We start from the raw sequence: 21,083 nt of genomic DNA on the forward strand, positions 1-21,083 counted from the left end.
AGAACACAGTTATCTGTGTGCCAATGTTGTCCTATTTATTTTCCTCCAGGAAATCAAGGATTGCCATGGCATTGCTTTGACAAGCACTTCTGGTTATCTTCGCAGAGATCCAACTGAAGAATCATCTCAAAGGAACGTCTTTCTCCCTGTCCCTCTTTTAATGTCCATTTCTAAGTGGACTGGGAAAGCATCAACCACCCTTGTGCTTGGCCTGCTCCAGGCAGCCAAATGAAGCTTTCTTCAAGTTGTTTCTTGAGCTTTATTGCTGAAGCAGCTCCCTGTGTTGGGTAAACGTTCATGAAGCCCTTTTCTGAACCAGCTTAGGAGGCTTAGGCCTCTTAGAGCCTGTGGCATGGAAGCTTTGGAAGTGGATGATATCAGCCCGGCCTTGGAAGTTACTGAGGATTTCTTTAGTTCTTTTGATAGTAAGCTAGAAAATGCTGTACAGCAAGCAGAGGTTTATGCGATTCAAGAAGTCCCTGAACTGGTGGGGCACGAAGTATTCAGTAACATACCAGACAATGGTGCTATCAGAAATGTTGCCTCCCTGGGCAAGGGGGGCATGATTTGGGACCACTGTAACAGCAGGCTCTTAGAAACCAAAGCTCAAAATGTCTTCCCTGCCAAAGAACAGTTTATGGTCCAGAGAGGGACAGCTCCAGATAACCTTTCCTGGGTGGAACAAAAGGAAACATCAACCTTTAATTTTTTTGACATTTGCCAGCGTAGGAGAGACAGACCTCGATCTGTGAATGACTTATTGGATGAGACCTCTACTTTCAAGCCAGGGCATGCTCGGTCCAGGTCAGATATTACTCAAGTGGACTGGAGGCTAGTCCTCAAAACTACACCTTTGCAGCAGCAGCAGCAGCAGCAACCAACTCTTCAGGGCCCTCACTTCACCAGGCCGTCTTTTCTGTCACCTTCAACAAATAAGGTAGAAGATGCTCAAGGAAATACTGGTATGTTTCTGTATCTGACCGCTATTAAACTATTGTTGATTTCCTTTTTTCTTTCTTACATCTCCCTCATGAGAGTCTTACTTCCCAATATCCATGTCTGACTTTGCTTACTCTTCCTTTTACTTTTGTATTTTGCCTCAACGCAACAGTCTTATTATCTTAAAAGGTACTGAGTGAAAAAACCAAAAATCAAACCAATTGCCATTGAGTTGCCACTGCCTCTTGGTGACCCCATGTGTGTCAGAGGAGAATCGTACTCCATAGGGTTTGCAGTAGCTGATTTTTCAGAAGTAGATTGCCAGGCCTTTCGTCCGAGGTGCCTCTGGATGAACTCGAACCTTTGACCTTTTGATTAGCAGCAAAAAAACCCCAAAAAACCTGAGTGCAAAGGCAACTATGGTTAATTTTCTCTTTCTCACGTTGTATGTTAGAATCAGAATATTCTCATACTTAATGTAGTATTTTCCTCTGAACATTGTATGATACTGCTTGTTCGTATCAGTAAGTGTTTACTGTACAACGAATTGGGCTTAGCATTGTGTTATGAAGGATTCAAGGAAGTGTGAAGACAGGATCCCTGCCTTAAAGAGCTTCTCATGTAGTTGAGAACAGACTCAGACAAACACTCAAGAGAGGTCCCCAGGAATGAGAGATAGCAGGTGGTCAATTAAAATTGTGAGGGAACTTTTGTGTTCCTGTATATTGTTGGGATTTTTTTGAATAATGAGCAGCAGTGACTGTTAGTGGATAAAGGAAAGAGAAGACACTGGGGACTGGACTTGTCAGGAAGGGTCTGCTAGAGGAAGTGGAACTTGAGCTGGACCTCGAAGGACATAAAGATGCAGAAAGGGAGATGTAGTAGAGGACACTGTAGTCAGGATCATGGTGTAAACAAAGTTGAAGAGCTGGGAGTGCAGAGGGGACAAGCTGACCCTTGTGAGTAGAGCAAAGGGTCCCATGATGAGCAGTGGGAGGAAAAGTTTAGAGAGATTATGACCTCGTGGTGGAAGGCCTTAAATTCCTTTTTCCTTGTATTTTATAAACATGTATGTGTACACCAAGAGCACACGCATGCACTCATGCATGCCCGCATGTGCTTTCTCTTCCGAGTCCTGAGACATGACCAGTCGCGGCTCCATTTTCCCTAGAATTTTCCCTCACAGTAACCTTATTTATATAGGTAACAGCTTTCATGACTCATGATTCTTCAGTCACTCTGCTCAACTCTTAATTTAGATTGCTTCTCCTCAGTTAACTAGGGAGACTGTTTTATGTATTTACGGCTATTTTAGTGTTACTTCAGTCCCTATCATTGCTTGGTAATCTATTGATAAATTTATCATTTTAATTCATAAAATGTGGTTTGTAATTGTAACCTGAGGCAAGGCTGTGTTTATTAAGGAAATGCAATGTTCTTGCCTATGAGGTGCCTCATTCTTTTGACAGCCAAGTTGAAATATTTTGGTAAATGGATTTTATTATCTCTCCTGTCCTTTTAAAATATGTTTTCTTTGCTCAGACTTACAACTTGTATTTCCTTTTATTTTCTCCTAGACTTTCACCAGTCTTCTGTAACATCAAGTCGAGGGTGGTGACCATAGGAGTAAAAAGAAAGGGACAATAGAAAGCACAAGACTTGATAACCAATTAGGTATTGGGGGACGAACAAGTTGCTATGACTTGGGTGCCTGGCAGAATGGTGGCTTCGCCCCTGAGCCCCTGTACAAACAGGCACACTCTTTGATTAGCAAATAACCTCCGTAGTTTTCTGGTTTCTTAGAGTGTACGCAGATTTCTATCATTAAACCACCTTTACTATTTTAAATCCCTGGCATAACCCAAGTTAACAGAGTGTCATTTATTTCTTTTCCCTATCTTGTCAGAGGCTTAGCGAGGGTAACGAGCACACAGGGACAATCTCTAAGTTTGCACCCCACCCCCTTACCTTATGGGGGGGTGGTGACTTGCCAGTGGGCCTTGTCTGGCACCCCCTTGAACTTGTACTTGGGGGCAAATGCCGCCCTTGAACCCCACCTGCTAAACCTCTGTATCTTGTTCTGATTGTAAATGCAAGGACCTTCCTTAGATTTTCTGAAGTTCTGGACTTCTTTCATCAGTATATGACAGACCCTGATTATTATTTTTTAGTACTCAATTTAAAAAAGAAGTTGGACATTAAACTATGTAGAAATCTAAGTACTAAGCGGTATTTTGAAAAGTAGAGTGCAACAAATGGTCTCATTGATATAATGAGGCCACCTTTTAGTCATCCCATGGAATCCACATCCTAGCAAGAATTAGCGAACTTGGACAAATGGCATGCCAGCTTTCCGACACCATTTCTTCCTGGCGTGCTCTGGAGAGGTGACAAGAAAATTTTATTGCTCACCAGGTGAAGGGGCAAGCAGTGAGTGCCCACTGGGCCACCCACAGTAGTTCCAGATATGTGGCTGACCACCCACCCAGCTAACTGTAATTCTCAGAAGTGAGTGGGCACATGCCAATACCCAGTTGCATACTAGTCAAGATCAGCCAGGATCTTTGAGTGAGCTTTACTCTGAAACCTTTGAAATTAGCCATCCAAACTGAAGAAAAGTTCATTGTTTCTCCTGAAGGAATACGTCAAAAAAGAGGGTAGCGTTGTATTATCTTGGCTACAGCTGAAAATGAGGTCCCAGGAGATTTCGGACCAGGCCAGACCTATTTCTTGAACTTCAGACTCATATCTGAGCGCCTGGTGAACATACATCTCTGGGGGCATATTCCACAGGCACCTCAAATTCAGAGCGTCTAAAAAATGATTCACCGCCTCCTGTCTCCCACTCTTGTAGTCCTAAGAATTAACAATGGTATGTCCAGCGGCTCGGGGATCCTCCGAAGAAATAAAGCTTAGTGAAATGGGTTTCCTTTGATGAGGCCAACTGGGCTTCATGTCTAGCCCTGCCACTCTCTTACTTTCAGGCTTCATCACTGCGTGGTCTTACATTTTCCCAGTCGATTTTTCTCCCCTGGCTCCTCTTCTGAGCTCAGCTAGAATAGCTTAAAGCCTTAGGAGTGACTCCACTTCCGCTCCACTTCCAACCCTGGTGGTGTAGTAGTTAAGAGCTACGTCTGCTAACCAAAAGGTCGGCAGTTTGAATCTACCAGGTGCTCCTTGGAAACTCTACGGGGCAGTTCTACTCTGTGCTACAGGGCTGTTATGAATTGAAATTGACTCCATGGCAGTGGGTTTTTCTGGGGGGTTCCACTTCCTTATCTTCCCCCCATCACCTCCCCTTCTCCCTCCCATATCAACAAGTGTAAGAGTCTTCTTCATTAGGTGAGCCACTGCATCTTCTGCCTCAATGGGTAATAAATAACTGGACTCTTGAGCCTACTGAGGATAAATGCAGTTTTGGGTTTAAAGCAAATTGAGTTATTACATAATGAAGTGTGTACACAAAATAGAAGGTTAAAGAACTCAGAAGTAGGACTCAAGAAATGTACCCAACTTTACCCCTAATTTACCACTTTGGTTTGGAAAAATCACTTATTGTCTATTGTCTTTGGTGTATAAACTTAAAGAGGCAGGTTCTCTACAATCCTTCCTAACTCTTAAATTATATCATGCCACTATATATTTGAACTGACCCTGACTCAGGGATGTGTGGGAGCTAATTACCATAGTCAGTCCAGTAATAAAAAGGTTGTGATGGAAACACAGGTATGGTTGACATTATTTAACACGGAACGATTTCCGTGTGCCTTATAACTCTACTTCTCGATGAACTGCTGTTTGCAATTTTTAAAATCAAAATTTAAAAAGAAATCCTTTGCAGTAGCTACCAAGCTCTGAAACTCAACAAACTGCCAGAATCTAGCTTACTTTTTCCTCCCCGACTGTGTTCACATTTTCATCTGCTTGGCAAGGGCAGTGGTCAACTGGGTTTTTGTTTCAGTCGATTTCACTTTCTGGTGACCTGGTACCATTCCTATGCCTGTATTTTTTGTTCCAACTACTTCAGGAGAAGGGCTCAAGCAGAGATTTTCTTTGGGGCTAGAAAAGCCATGGCAGTATAGTTTCTTTATCCTGGGTTTTTTGTCACTCTCTTTCAGTTCCTTTTTCCCCATCTTTGACTTAAAAAAAAAAAAAAAAAGCCAAATGTGGGACTTAGACTAAAATGACTACTTTTTTCAATTATGATGTTTCTCAAAAGCTGGAGCCAGTAGAGGCGGGAATATTCCTACGGGCTTAGAATAAGTGAGGTCACCAGGACATGGTCTCTTGCTGAATGTATGATTCACCCTTCAGCAAGATTAGTCAGTACAAAGAAGTTGCTAAAATAGGCCACTGAAAGTTGATTTTATATGATTGTATAGCTTCTCTCGGTTATGTTATTGAGTGTTGGCTGCCGGAAGCTATTTGGAAACTCACCAAGGCTCAACAACAGCCCACATTCTGATTCCTAACATTTCTATATAGGAACACTGAAAATAAAGTGTCTAACATTTTTTGTAGTTGTTCTGTTAAATATATTTTGTATTCCTTGGTTAATGTCTTAGTCAGGGTTCTCTAGAGAAAGAGAACCCGGAGAAAGAGAGACAGATTGAGATCGACTGATTGATCTTAATAAATTGGCTTACATGATTGTAGGGGCCTGGCAAGTCCAAAATCCTTAGCTCAAATGATAGGCTGGAGATTCCTGCAGTCTAGTGTCCCAAATCCATAGGTCGGGCTACAGGCTGGAGATTCCTGTAGTCTTTTGTTCTAAAATCAGTAGACTGGGTGATAGGGTGGAGAGTCCTGCAGTCTTGTCAGGCGACAGGAAGAGTGAAGAGTGGAAGAGTTCTGGCAATATGTCTGTTTATAGTCTGGAGGCAGAATATACCCTATGGAAAACTTTTTTTGCTCTTAAGGCCTTCAGTTGATTGGAGGAGGCCCACCTACATTATGAAGGGTAATCTGCTTTATTTAAGGCCAACTGGGTTAATCACATATAAATACTTCCTAACAGTGTCTTAGGGCAAGTGTTTGACCGAACACCTGGACACCATAGCCTAGTGAAGTTGACACGTAAAATTAACCATCATAGTTAAAGAGAGCAATGGTTACTCGTTCTACAAACTGCTAGTGTTACCTTCCTAAAACACAAATCTTATTAGGCCACTCTCTTCTCCCCATTCCTTACAAAATCAAGTGTAAAGCATCCAGATATCTTCCGAACGTTATTGCCTACCACCTTCCTCCACCCCATCTATGTGCCATTTTTTAACATGCCACGTCCTTTCAAGCTCCTGAATCTTTGCTCATAATGTTTCTTCATCCCGGAATACCTTTCCTTTTCACTTTTCAAATTCCTCCATTATCTTTTAAGGACCAATTCAAATGACACATCATCCCTGGGACCTTTCCAGATTTTTCTCAATTAAAATCATTTTTTTCTTTCACTTTGTTTCCACAGCATATTTTACTCCGCTGTGCATTATAGGTAATTGCTTGTACATTCATCTGTTCCACTGCTGGAAGTCCTTTGAAGATAAACCCAGTCCAACCCAGTGCCGTCAAGTTGATTCTGACTCATAGCGACCCTATAAGGACAGAGTAGATACAAACCATATTATAGAAAACTCCAGGTATGAGCATATGGGAGGTATTTTGTTGAATTCTACATATCAGTGCTTGGAAAATCAGGATAGTGCCAATTATTTTTCTTTTTTTCCAAAATGGGCACAGAATCTCTTTCCTTCTTCCCTACCTACAGCTTGCATCGAGTTAGATCAAGTTTTTCATTATTACTATGGACACTATGAATAATGGTATCAATGAGAGCTGTCACTTAATGAGTACTAACTTTACACATGACCCTGTGCTAAGAAGTGCTCATTCGTTATCTTATTTAATATTCACAATGGTTTAATATGGCAGATGACATTATCCTGATTTTCAAATGAGGAAACTGAGGCGTAGGGAAGTTGAGTTTACCCAAGCCCATACAACTAGTATGTGCTGGAGCTAGAATTCCAAGTCAGGCTTCACTCCGGAGACTGTGAGCAACTACCATGTTACAGTGCTTCTCAGGCCTGAAGAGTTTAGGACTTATTCCCTCTACCACAAATAAAACATAGTATGGTCTGTGTTGAAAGTCTAGAGGTTGGAGATCCACTCCTGACTTGTCCACTATGTAGTATAACCTTGGCCAAGTCATTTTAGTTCCCAGAGCTTGTTTCCAAATCTGTTAAGTTAGAGCGTATCAGAATGCTTTTAGCAGCAAGTAATAGAATACACAATTAAAAGTTGTATAAACAGTAAGGACTTTTATTTTCTTATATTTTCGCCTGTCTAACAGATGGCTTTCGAACACCTACTGAATGTCAAGCACTATGTACAATAAAACACTTAATAAGAAGCCCAGAGATAGGTGGCCCCAAGGTCATCAAGGACCCAACCACTTTCCGTCTTTTTGCTCTGCTATGTTCAGTGTATTGGTGATGTCTCTTCTCTCCCCACATTGTTACAAGGTGAGAAAGGGCCTGAAAAATACAAGATGGCTCCTGCTTACAAAGGACTCTGGGGAAGAATCAGAGTACCTGAGTGAGCAGTGACCTGGGCCAGGAAAAAGCACACCAAACACCTGACTTCATGGTAGTATCAGTTGAAATCTATTAACTAGTAAAAAAACAACCCCATTAATCATTGTTTAGACTTCCCCGCATATAGGCCCTACATATTAATATTAAATGATACAGTATGTAAACACCCAGTCTTCCCTATTATCCATGGGCCTCTATTCAGGTGACTCTTGGTGCTTTGCTGTCTGTAGCAAGATTTCTGGCGCTAATCTCTATATCTAAGTTCTTTAATAAAACCTTGTCTGATCAACCTGGCTTTTACTGCCTCTTTTTTCTGAATTCTCCCTGTGCCCTTTGAAACCACTAGTGTCACCGGCCAGGTGGATTGTGACACAAGATGGCTACAGCAGCCCCAAATATCTCTTTCTTATATGTAACAGCCAAAGTCAGGAAGGGACAGCAGGGAATCTCCTCTGGGTCTCTTTCCTTGAGGCCCTTAACAGCACCCCCTTAGTGGCCAGAACTGGGTCACATTAAAAAAAAACCGTTGGCGTCAAGCTGATTCCAACTCACAGCGAAGCTATAGGACAGAGTAGAACTGCCCCATAGAGTTTCCAAGGAGCAGCTGGTAGATTCGAACTACTGACCTTTTGGTTAGCAGCCAAGCTCTTAACCACTGTACCACCAGAGCTCTACCAGGTCACACACCCACCCCGAAAGCAGTCTTTGCAAAGGATAATGGAATTACTATCATTGTAAAAAAGTCATGATTCTTTCCATGAAGGGGGAGAGAGGCCACCTCCCCTGAGCATATTGTCACTATCCCTTAACAAAATTAGGGTTCTACTGCAAAGAAGATAGGGAGCTAGTCAATGGAGTAAGCAGCTAATGGAATCTGCTCCCAGACTGGGCTAAAGAGATTTCTAGAATGCCTTCTGGCTCGAGCTTCTGTGATTCTGTATGTTGCCCAAAGATACAGTAATGGAATGCCCCTTATATTAAAATCTGGTGGCCTAAGTTTGAGAAGAAGCCCTGGTGGCTCAATGGTTAAGTGTTTGGCTGCTAACCAAGAGGTCAGCAGTTCTAATCCACCAGCCTCTCCTTGGAAACCCTATGAGGCAGTTCTACTCTGCCTTGTACGGTCGCTAGGAGTTGGAATCAACTTGACGGCAATGAATTGGTTTTGTTGGCTACTAAGTTTGGGAAATTCTTTTAAACTCAATTCCTATAGATTAGAGTTACAGAGAAAAAAAACTCGCTATGGCAAAGGGTGAGTATGGTTTGAAAGTTGATTTTTGGAATTGTTTTCTAGAGTTCTGTGAAAGCTGGGATTACCCTTGTCACAGAAGACAGGAAGCTGTCTTTCAGTTTGTTATACTGTGGTAGCTTGCATGTTGCTGTGATTCTAGAAGCTATGCCACTGGTATTTCGAGCACCAGCAGGGCCCCCATGGTGGACACGTTTCAGCAGAGCTTCTATGCTGAAACTAGGAAGAAAACCTTGATGATCTACTTTTTTTTTTTTTTAATTTTTATTGTGCTTTGAGTGAAAGTTTACAAATCAAGTCAGTCTCTCACATAAAAACTTATATACACCTTGCTAAAAAAAAAAAAAAAAAATTGCTACATACTCCTAATTGCTCTCCCCCTAATAAGACAGCCTGCTCCCTCCCTCCACTCTCTCTTTTTGTGTTCATTTTGCCAGCTTCTAAGCCCCTCTACCATCTCTTCTCCCCTGCAAGGAGGAGATGCCAACATAGTCTCAAGTGTCTACCTGATCCAAGAAGCTCACTCCTCACCAGCATCCCTCTCCAACCCATTGTCCAGTCCAATCCATGTCTGAAGAGTTGGCTTTGAGAATGGTTCCTGTCCTGGGCCAACAGAAGGTCTGGGGGCCATGACCACCAGGGTCCTTCTAGTCTCAGTCAGACCATTAAGTCTGGTCTTCTTATGAGAATTTGGGGTCTGCATCCCACTGCTCTCATGGGTTCTCTGTTGTGTTCCCTGTTAGGGCAGGCATCGGTTGTAGCCGGGCACCATCTAGTTCTTCTGGTCTCAGGCTGATGTAGTCTCTGGTTTGTGTGCCCCTTTCTGTCTCTTCGGCTTGTAATTACCTTGTGTCCTTCATTCTCCTTTGATCTAGGTGGGTTGAGACCAATCGATGCATCTTAGATGGCTGCTTGCTAGCGTTTAAGACCCCAGACGCCTCTCTCCAAGGTGGGATGCAGAATGTTTTCTTAATAGATTTTATTATGCCAATTGACTTAGATGTCCCCTGAAACCATGGTCCCCAAACCCCCGGCCCTGCTACGTTGGCCTTTGAAGCATTCAGTTTATTCAGGAAACTTCTTTGCTTTTGGTTTAGTCCAGTTGTGCTGACCTCGCCTTTATTGTGTGTTGTCTTTCCCTTCACCTAAAGTAGTTCTTATCTACTATCAGATTAGTGAATACCCCTCTCCCACCCTCTCTCCCTCCCCCCTCTCATAACCATCAAAGAATATTTTCTTCTCTGTTTAAACTATTTCTTGAGTTCTTATAATAGTGGTTTTATACAATATTTGTCCCTTTGCAACTGACTAATTTCACTCAGCATAATGCCTTCCAGATTCCTCCATGTTATGAAATGTTTCACAGATTCATCACTGTTCTTTATCTATGCATAGTATTCCATTGTGTGAACATACCATAGTGTATTTATCCATTGATCCATTGATGGGCACCTTGGTTGCTTCCATATTTTTGCTATTGTCAACAGTGCTGCAATGAACATGGGTGTGCGTATATCTGTTCGTGCAAAGGCTGTTATTTCTCTAGGATATATTCCAAGGAGTAGGATTGCTGGATCGTATGGTAGTTTTATTTCTAGCTTTTTGGGGAAGCGCCAAATCGATTTCCAAAGTGGTTGTACCATTTGACATTCCCACCAGCAGTGTATAAGTGTTCCAGTCTCTCCACAGCCTCTCCAACATTTATTGTTTTGTGTTTTTTGTATTAATGCCAGCCTTGTTTGAGTGAGATGGAATCTCATTGTAGTTTTGATTTGCATTTCTCTAATGGCTAATGATCGTGAGCATTTCCTCATGTTATCTGTTAGCTACCTGAATTTCTTCTTTACTGAAGTGTCTGCTCATGTCTTTTGCCCATTTTTTAATAGGGTTATTTGTCTTTTTTGCAGTTGAGTTTTTGCAGTATCATGTAGATTTTAGAGATCAGGCGTTGATTGGAAATGTCACAGCTAAAAACTTTTTCCCAGTCTGTAGGTAATCTTTTTACTCTTTTGATGAAGTCTTTGGATGAGCATTGGTGTTTGATTTTTAGGAGCTCCCAGTTATCTAGTTTTTCTTCTACATTCTTTATAATGTTTTGTATACTGTTTATGCCATGTATTAGGGCTCCTAACGTTGTCCCTATTTTTTCTTCCATGATCTTTATCATTTTAGATTTTATATTTAGGTCTTTGATCCATTTTGAGGTTGTTTTTATGCATGGAGTGAGGTATGGGTCTTGTCTCATTTTTTTGCAGATGGATATCCAGTTATGCCAGCACCATTTGTTAAGAAGACTTTTCCCTATTTAACTGTTTTGGGGCTTTTGTCAAATATCAACTGCTCATATGTGAATGGATTGATGTCTGGATTCTCAATTCTGTTCCATTGGTCTATGTATCTGTTGTTGTACCAGTACCAGGCTGTTTTGACTACTGTGGCGGTATAATAGGTTCTAAAATCAGGTAGAGTAAAGCTTCCCACTTTGTTCTTCTTTTTCAGTAATGCTTGCCTTATCTGGGGCCTCTTTCCCTTCCATATGAAGTTGGTGATTTGTTTCTCCATCTCATTAAAGAATGTCGTTGGAATTTGGATTGAAATTGCATTAAATGTATAGATCGCTTTTGGTAGAAGGGACATTTTTATAATGTTAAGTCTTCCTATCCATAAGCAAGGTATGTTTTTCCACTTATGTAAGTCTCTTTTGGTTTCTTGCAGAAGTGTATTGTAGTTTTCTTTGTATAAGTCTTTTACATCTCTGGTAAGATTTATCCCTAAGTATTTTATCTTCTTGGGGCTACTGTAAATGGTATTGATTTGGTGATTTCCTCTTTGATGTTCTTTTTCTTGGTGGAGAGGAATCCAACTGATTTTTGTATGTTTATCTTGTATTCTGATACTCTGCTGAACTCTTCTATTAGTTTCAGTAGTTTTCTGGAGGATTCCTTAGGGTTTTCTGTATATAAGATCATGTCATCTGCAAATGGAGATAATTTTACTTCTTCCCTGCCAATCTGGGTGTCCTTTATTCCGTTGTCTAGCCTAATTGCTCTGGCTAGGACCTCCAGCACAATGTTGAATAAGAGCGGTGATAAAGGGCACCCTTGTCTGGTTCCCGTTCTCAAGGGGAATACTTTCAGGCTCTCACCATTTAGGATGATGTTGGCTGTTGGTTTTGTATAAATGCCCTTTATTATGTTGAGAAATTTTCGTTCTAGTCCTATTTTGCTGAGAGTTTTTATCATGAATGAGTGTTGAATCTTGTCAAATACCTTTTCTGCATCAATTGATAAAAATATGTGATTCTTGTCTTTTGTTTTATTTATGTGATGGATTACATTAATTGTTTTTCTAATGTTGAACCATCCCTGCATACCTGATATGAATCCCACTTGGTCATGGTGAATTATTTTTTTGATATGTTGCTGAATTCTCTTGGCTAGAATTTTGTTGAGGATTTTTTGCATCTAAGTTCATGAGGGATATACGTCTGTCATTTTCTTTTTTTGTGGTGTCTTTACCTGGTTTTGGTATCGGGGATATGGTGGCTTCATAGAATGAGTTTGGGAGTATTCCATTCTTTTCTATGCTCTGAAATACTTTAGTAGTAGTGGTGTTAACTCTTCTCTGAAAGTTTGGTAGAACTCTGCAGTGAAGCCATCTGGGCCAGGGCTGTTTTTTTGTTGAGAGTTACCTTTTCAATCTTTTCTTTTGTTCTGGGTCTATTTCGTTGTTCTACCTCTGTTTGTGTTAGTTTAGGTAGGTGGTGTGTTTCTAGAAATTCATCTATTTCTTCTAGGTTTTCAAATTTGTTAGACTACAGTTTTTCATAGTAGTCTGATATGATTCTTTTAATTTCAGTTGGGTCTGTTGTAATATTGCCCATCTTATTTCTTATTTGGGTTATTTGCTTCCTCTCCTATTTTTCTTTTCAGTTTGGCCAATGGTTTATCAATTTTATTGATTTGTTTCAAAGAACCAGCTTTTGGTCCTGTTAATCCTTTCAATTGTTTTTCTGTTTTCTATTTCATTTAGTTCTGCTCTAATTTTTATTATTTGTTTTTCTTCTGGTGCCTGAAGGTTTCTTTTGTTGCTTTCTTTCTGTTTGTTCAATTTGTAGGGATAATTCTTTGATTTTGGCCCTTTCTTCTTTTTGGATGTGTGCACTTATTGATATAAATTGACCTCTGAGCACTGCTTTCACTGTGTCCGAAAGGTTCTGATAGGAAGTGTTTTCATTCTCATTGGATTCTATGAATTTCTTTATGCCATCGTTAATGTCTTCTATAATTCAGTCTTTTTTGAGCAGGGTATTGTTCAGTTTCCAAGTGTTTGATTTCTTTTCCCTGATTTTTCTGTTATTGATTTCCACTTTTATGGCCTTATGGTCAGAGAAGATGCTTTGTAATATTTCAGTGTTTTGGATTCTGCTAAGGCTTGCTTTATGACTTAATATGTGGTCTATTCTAGAGAATGTTCCATGTGCACTAGAAAAGAAAGTATACTTGGTTGCCGTTGGGTGGAGTGTTCTGTATATGTCTATGAGGTCAAGTTGGTTGACTGCGGCATTTAGATCTTCCATGTCTTTATTGAGCTTCTTTCTGGATGTCTTGTCCTTCACCAAAAGTGGCGTGTTGACATCTCCTACTACTAATGTGGAGCTGTCTATCTCACTTTTCAGTGCTGACAGAGTTTGTTTCATGTCTCTTGCAGCTCTGTCACTGGGTGCATAAATATTTAATATGCTTATATATTCTTGGTATATTGTCTCTTTAATCATTATATGGTGTCCTTGCTTATCCTTTCTGATGGATTTAACTTTAAAGTCTGTTTTGTCAGAAATTAATATTGCCACTCCTGCTCTTTTTGGATCGTTGTTTGCTTGATATATGTTTTTCCATCCTTTGAGTTTTTATTTGTTTGTGTCTCTAAGTCTAAAGTGTGTCTCTTGTAGGCAGCATATAGACGGATCCTGTTTTTTAATCCATTCCGCCACTTTCTGCCTCTTTATTGGTACATTTAGTCCATTTATATTCAGGGTAATTATGGATAGGCATGAATTTCGTGCTGTCATTTTGATGTGTTTTTTTGTGTGTTTTTGACAGTTTCTTTTTCCCACTTAATTTTATGTGCTGATTAGATTATCTTTATATATTGTCCTTCCCTCACATTCGTTATTGTTGATTTTGTTTTTGCCGTGTCTGTATTTTTTTCCTGTATTTTATTTTGAAGAGTAGGATAGTTTGTCTCCTTTGTGGTTACCTTATTTACCCCTATTCTTCTAAATTGAAACCTACCTTTTATTTCTTTGCATCGCCGTATCTTCCTCTCCATATGGAAGGTCTATGATAATATTTCTTAGTCCCTGTTTATTGTTTTAATGTTGTCTTCTTTTATATAATAACATCGCTGTTACCCTGTTTGGAGCTTTTATTTATTTATTTTTAATCTTGCTTTGTTTTTTTTTTTTTTTACTTCCCTGTCTGGGTTGACTTCTGATTGCTCTGCCCAGTGTTTTAGTCTTGGGTTGATACCTGATATTACTGATTTTCTAACCAAAGAACTCCCTTTAGTATTTCTTGCAGTTTTGGTTTGGTTTTTATGAATTCCCTCAACTTGTGTTTATCTGGAAATGTCCTAATTTCACCTTCATATTTTAGAGACAGTTTTGATGGATATATGATTCTTGGCTGGCAGTGTTTTTCCTTTATTTTTTAAATAAGTCATCCCATTGCGTTCTTGCCTGCGTGGTTTCTGCCAAGTAATCCGAGCTTATTCTTATTGGGTCTCTTTAGTAGGTGACTTTTCGTTTATCCCTAACTGCTCTTAAAATTCTCTCTTTATCTTTGGTTTTGGCAAGTTTGATTATAATATATCTTGGTGACTTTCTTTTAACTTCTACCTTATGTGGAGTTCGGTGAGCATCTTGGATAGATATCTTCTCATCTTTCACAATATCAGGGAAGTTTTCTGCCAACAAATCTTCAACAATTCTTTCTGTATTTTCTGTTATCCCTCCTTGTGCTGGTACTCCAATCACTCGTAGGTTATTTCTCTTGATAGAGTCCCACATGATTCTTAAGGTTTTTTCATTTTTTGTAATTATTTTATCTGATTTTTCTTCAAATATATTAGTGCCAAGTGATTTATCTTCAAGTTCTGAAATTGTGTCTTCTACTTGCTCAATTCTGCTGCTCTGACTTTCTGTTGTCTACTTCTCTAACTTTTTTGTTAATCTTTGTTTTTTTGTTGTTAGTCTTCTGAATTTCTGATTGCTGTCTGTCTATGGATTTTTCCAGCTTATTAAATTTTTCGTTATGTTCCTGAATAATCTTTCTAATTTCTTCAGTTGCTTTATCTGGGTGTTCCTTGGCTTGTTCTGCATATTGCCTCATTTCCTTCCTCATGTCTTGAAGGGTTCTGTATATTAAACTTTTGTATTCTGGCTCTGGTAATTCCCGGAATGCACTTTCATCTAGAAGATCCCTGGATTCTTTGTTTTGAGAGCTTGTTGAGGTGATCATGGTCTGTTTCTTTATGTGACTTGATATTGACTGTTGTCTCTGAGCCATCTATAAGTTATTGTATTAGTTTATGTTTGCTTACTGCGTCGTAGCTTCTTGCTTTGTTTTGTTTTGATATGCCCAAATGGGTTGCTTGAGTGAGCTAGCTTGATTATTTTCACCTTTGGAGCTCTGATGTCCTGTCCCCAGCTGGCTAGAGCTGTTATCAGGTATATCAGTCTAGGAATCCATTCAGTTTTCTTGTATGAATTCAGCTCAGGTTTCCAGGTAGCTTATATCAAGTGTGTGGTACAAGCTCTGTCCTACAGTCTTAGAGTGGCAGGGGTGATTGTCGTATATACCGGTATCTGATTGCAGTAGGGGGTCATGCTCTGAACAAGGCAGGGGGCTAAGAATCGACCCCCAAGTGTCTCTGAGGAAAACACATCTCTGTTCCCTACAGTGTGCTGGTGGGTGGGTTCTGCAGAGGGACCATGGGCACCCAAAGTTTTTGTTGTAAGGACTGGGAGGCACCAGTTATCTTTGGACCCCTGTTGCAGGTGGCTGGGTGACCTGAGTGGAGCTACCAGTCCTTAGGCCCCTGATGTGGGTAGGTGAGGACCCTGTTTAATTGGCAAAGCAATGTGAAACATCAAACACTCACCTGTCCACTGCACAGCTGAAATGGTCGGAGTCTGCCAACAAGGGCCTATTCTCCTGAAAGAGGCCCACACAGGTCCATGCAGACAGGAAAGGTGCTCAAAGTCCATAGACCGTTTATACCTGGTCAGGAGCCGCTTCTGTCCTGAGCTCCCCCAGTTAGTGGAGCTGGCAGATTACCTTTTCCCCCAAATGCAAATTTTTTCCTTCTCCAAGGCCAGGAGGATGGCTCTAGGCTCTCAACAGTGCCTATCTCAGGCCCAGGGAATTCAGCCGCTGAAGCCAGCTTGGGGGTGTTGGGGGGATGTATTAAAGTATATGCAAGTACTTAGCTTTTACTGAGAGCACCGTTCTTCTCTGGTTCTGGAGGTGTGCGTAGGCTGCGTGGTGGCTGCTTCTCCCTGAGGAAGCTGTGGCTGAGTGCTGATATCAGTCTGCCGCCGCTGCTCCAGGAATGGTTCCTGAGGCCTCCCCATGATTCAGGTCTGGTAACTCCTCTCTCAACAGTCTCTTCCTCCCCCTGCCCCTCTGTTCATTTTCTAAGCTTGCCTTTGATGCTCAGGGCTCCTAGCTTGTCATAAATATACTGGTTTCACTTGTTTTTCGGGTCTTTGTTGTAAAGAGGGCTCGCCAGAAGCGTCTGTCTATACCACCATCTTGGCTCCGCCTCCTTGAAGATCTGTTTTTCAAAATTATTCAGTAATAGCCTTATGGATTGCAACAGAACATTATCCAATATATCAACAATCATGAAGATGGTCTAGGACCAGGTAACATTGTGCTCTGTTATACATAAGGTTGCTATGAGTTAGCACCAACTCAACAGCAAGTCTTTAACTAGCTAACCATGAAGGCATGTCACAGAAGGCAGAAAGTCACTGCTTATAAGAAGTCAGGTCTGTGATCTCCTAGTCAGGTTCATGTTTTGAGAAGTGAGATTGACCAGGATTTTATTGACTTCTATTCTATCACTGTTGCCCATACCAAAGAACTTATATGGAAAATACCCCTGAGTTGGTTATGTAGCTAACGTGTAGCCAGGTGTGTTACACATTTATTTCTACTAGAGCCTATACAGATAATCAGACAGCATAAGTCTTCTCCTAGATTAATCAGTGGAAAACAAATGTGGTAGTATCTTTTTTTACCAATAAGGAAAGGTCTCCAGAGTAGTTCCCAGAAAAAATATCACTTGAGTTTAGTTCATTTCCACCGGATTAAGTCTGCCAACAAATGTCTGTGGGATACTGCAGTGGCCTGCATTAGTACAATGTTGGAGTCTGTGGAACATATTTAAAATGTACAAGACACAGTCTCACTTTGGTTCCCATAGCAACATTCTCTTCATGGTCTTTACTGTGTACATTTGTGGCAATGACATGGTTAATGGGGATCTTGATAATTTCACTTGCCTCATTGCCCCTAATGAGAAGAACAAAGAAATAAATGTAGTTCCTCCCCCCGCCCCGCACTTTCCTTCTGACTTAAAGATAGTTGAGTATTATAACATGAAATAATTAGACTTGGAAAACTGTGTTTTGTTAACTAGCAGTGTAAAGAGAAAGGAGACCATGTGATCTTGATTGTGAGAAAAGGACACTCCAGGTGAGCTTTGAGGGCTGAGCACAAAACCAAGGTGGAGATGAACACAGCATATGTGTGGGATAGTCAGAAGGCTGAACTGGAATGGGGTGCATTTTGGCAAGATTATGAAGGACCTTGAAAGTCAGACATAAATAGACTTAATGTGATATATTTGACAAGAAGCACTTGAAAGTTTCTTGAGAGTCAAGATTAAAAGGGGATTTTACAAAAAGTCTGAAAGTTGGCAGAGGTAGGGAGTTGGTTGAGGGTCTAGCAGGGAACCTCCTTTCCTGTAGCTTTATGTGTCCATCTAAAGGGACACAAATTAGAATAACACTTCAGGTCTCTCTTCATCCCTTTGCATACTCCACCCATTGGGAGGAGGAATGAATCTTGCAAAGTTTAGGAGAGGAACTGGGCATGCTTAACTAAGCCTCTCCCACAGGAAGCATGCATTTTGGTCTTCTCCACCTTGCTGTAAGCTTTTCACAGGTAGTCCCTCAGGAGGGGAGGTATGTGGTTATCCAGTACTGCTAGTGACTCTGAGGTTAAGTCTGTATCATCCTAGGGTTCAGTGTGCTACTGCACACCTAAGCTGTGCTACAACCTGGCTGATGTTTTAATTTCCGTGTGTTTGACTACTTTCTGTCAATCTCAGTTGGTTTAAAACTTGGGTGAAAAATGTGATGCTATTTATTCATCCCTTCAGACCTCAAAGGTGCATGGGGTGGATTGGAAGGTGGAAATAATTGGAGGGATGGAAACGATTTAGAAAGCTCTGTCAATCATCACAATGTGAGGTGATGAGGACTCAAAATGGGGTAACTGTGAATGAAGAGAAGGGGGCCTCATGAAAAGAAAAAGAAGGACTAGATGAACTATGGGATAGATGAAGTATGGAGGGTGAAGGAGAGAGAAAAGTCTATCTGAAGGGGCACCTACTCCTGGAAAGATGAAGAACTCTGTTCTATACATGTGGAAGGATGGCAGGCCAGCCATCTGGAGTGCCTTCTTTCTTCCTTCCTTCTCTGAATATTCAATTCCATCTTCTCTTCAAAGTCCATCTCAGATAACCACCTAATCCTCAGAGACCATCTAGAACTTCCCAGGCAGAAGTCCTCTTTTTCTTCTCTAAGTTCCTGAACTCTTTCACTATACTTATCTTAAGACTCTGAGTACTTTGTAATCTTATATTGCAGATACTTTTGGACCTGTCTTTGCTCTCCTACTGGGCTGTAAACTCTATTGATAGGATCTATGTCTTTTTTTTATGTCTGATTATCTGGTATCTCTATAGAATCTTAGCATAGTCTCTTGTTCATACAGTCAACAAATATTTATAGAGGCAGCCACTGGTGTACAGTGGTGAGAAAGACTTCAAGACTCCTGCTCTCACATAGGAGAGAGTTCTTTTAGGGAAATAAAGCAAGGTGATATGATTGAAAGAGGGCTCTTTAACTGAGAGGGGACTCTTTAGAGTGGTAAGGAATGGTCTCACTGAGGACAGGGCCTTTGAGGTAAAAAACTGAGTAAGCCAACCAGAGCTGAGGAGAGAAGTTCCAGACAGAGAATATAGCAACTTCAAAGGCCTTGAGGCTAGAAGGTGTTTGGCTTACAGCTGGAGTGAGAGAAGGGATCTTGATGCAAGATGAGGTCAGAGCAATAATTATGTAGAACAGGAAGTGAAGGCATTAAAAGAATTTGGAATCTGAAGGAAGGAGATTAATTGAGGCATAGGAGAAGTAGGATCAAGTGAATAATTTTTTAATGGACACAACAAACAGCATATTGAAAGACAGGAGGAAAGGAGGCTACTAGAGGGAGAATTTCAAGGTGTTAATAGAGGAAGGGATTATGAAAAAGAAGGAATTATGTACAGAGTAGAAGTGGAAGGATCAGCTGTATCAAGGAGGCAAGAAGACTCTTGTGAGACTAAAATGGCAAACATTATCGAACATTTAGGATGTGTCGGACATTGTTCTAAGAGCATTTCTCATAGTAGTATAATGAGATTATTGTTGTTGTTAGGTGCTATTGAGTCGACTCCAAACTCATAGTGACCCTGTGTACAACAGAACAAAACATTACCCAGTCCTGGGCCATCCTCACAATCGTTATGATTGAGCCCATTGCTGTAGCCACCGTATCAATTCATCTCATTGACGGTCTTCTTCTTTTTTGCTGACCCTCTACTTTACCAAGTATGATGTCTTTCTCCAGGGACTGTTCCCTCCTGATAACATGTGCAAAGTACATGAGACGAAGTCTTGCCATTCTCGCTTCTAAGGAGCATTCTGGCTGTACTTCTAAGACAGACTGGTTTGTTCTTTTGGCAGATTATGGTATATTGAGCATTCTTCGCTAGCGGCGTAATCCAAAGGCATCAATTCTTCTCTGGTCTTCCTTATTCACTGTCCAGCTTTCACAAGCATATGAAGCAATTGAAAATACTATGGCTTGGGTCAGGCAAGCCCTGGTGGCACAGTGGTTAAAGCGCTCTGTTGCTAATTGAAAGATTGGTAGTTCGAATCCGCCAGCTGCTCTGCAGGAGAAAGATGAGGCAGTCTGCTTCCATAAAGATTTACAGTTTTGGATACCCTATAGGGTCACTATGAGTCGGAATCGACTCAATGGCAGTGAGTTTTGGTGGGTTGTGTCAGACTCACCTTAGTCCTCAAAGTGACGTCGTTGTTTTTTAACACTTTAAAGAGGTCTTTTGCAGTAGATTTGCCCAATGCAATAATGAGGTAGTACTATAATTATAGCTCTATTTTACAGATAAGAAAGCAGACTCTCAGTAAGTTAATTACCTACGGTCACATAGCCAGTGAGGACAGAACTGGGATTTGAACTTAGCCTCTACTGTAGGCCAAGGGTGGGTGGGGCTGAGAGTGGGCCCATTTGTAAGAGATGGAGTCTGGGGGTCCCCCTGGAATTGGAGTCAGTGACTACAATCTAGTCCTGAAGCTTAGACCTCACATATGTGGAGAATGTAGATAAGCAGAGATGGAGGGAAATCAAGGCAGGAGGAAGGGTGAGAGAAAATGCACAACAAGGCTGGGAGGAGGTAGGTAATGGAAACTGTAAACAGGTCAGCTGACTAAAGTATGGGAGAGTCAGGGAGAGTGGTGCATTGTGTGAAAGGTTCCTGGGGGAACTTACAATGAAAGGATCAGGCTAATATCCTCTGAACTCCTTTGTCACTCTTAACATCCCTAAAAATGGGACAACCAACTGTGATATAATCTTGTAAAAAAAAAAAAAAATTTAACCAAACATCTAGATATAAGTAGCAATTGACAGAAAATATGGGAAACATTTAAATAATACCATGAAGATGTGCTCGATCAATTCTGCAGGACAAATGAACCAATTTCATCAACAAATACATTAAAAAAAAAGGAGAAAGGGAACTGTTATAGATTTAAACAGGCTTAAAAGAAACATCTACCAAATCAGTGTGTGAGACTTTTTTAAACTCTAATTTGAACAAGCCATCTGTTTTAAAGAAATTTTTGAGACAATCTCGGAAAATTGGACAGGGACTGGTTATTAGATGAG

The 21,083-nt window shown here is 40.8% G+C and overlaps 1 protein-coding gene across 12 annotated transcripts in view; it reads left to right on the forward strand.

The window, feature by feature from the left end:
- PLEKHM3 (pleckstrin homology domain containing M3) overlaps positions 1-21,083 on the forward strand; it is a 229,420-nt gene that overhangs the window by 60,077 nt on the left and 148,260 nt on the right. For 9 of the 12 annotated variants that reach the window (XM_064286748.1, XM_064286745.1, XM_023541989.2 and 6 more), the window contains one exon: positions 50-962. In XM_064286748.1, the coding sequence (XP_064142818.1) occupies positions 353-962 (610 nt within the window). In that variant the 5' untranslated portion in view covers positions 50-352. Of the gene's footprint in view, positions 1-49; positions 963-14,320; positions 15,301-16,307; positions 16,422-21,083 lie in introns of those variants that run through there. The other 3 variants (XM_064286751.1, XM_064286752.1, XM_064286753.1) reach the window with 3 other exon arrangements.

The sequence above is a fragment of the Loxodonta africana genome, chromosome 6 (genome assembly GCF_030014295.1).
Source record: "Loxodonta africana isolate mLoxAfr1 chromosome 6, mLoxAfr1.hap2, whole genome shotgun sequence".
Classification (NCBI taxonomy): domain Eukaryota; kingdom Metazoa; phylum Chordata; class Mammalia; order Proboscidea; family Elephantidae; genus Loxodonta; species Loxodonta africana.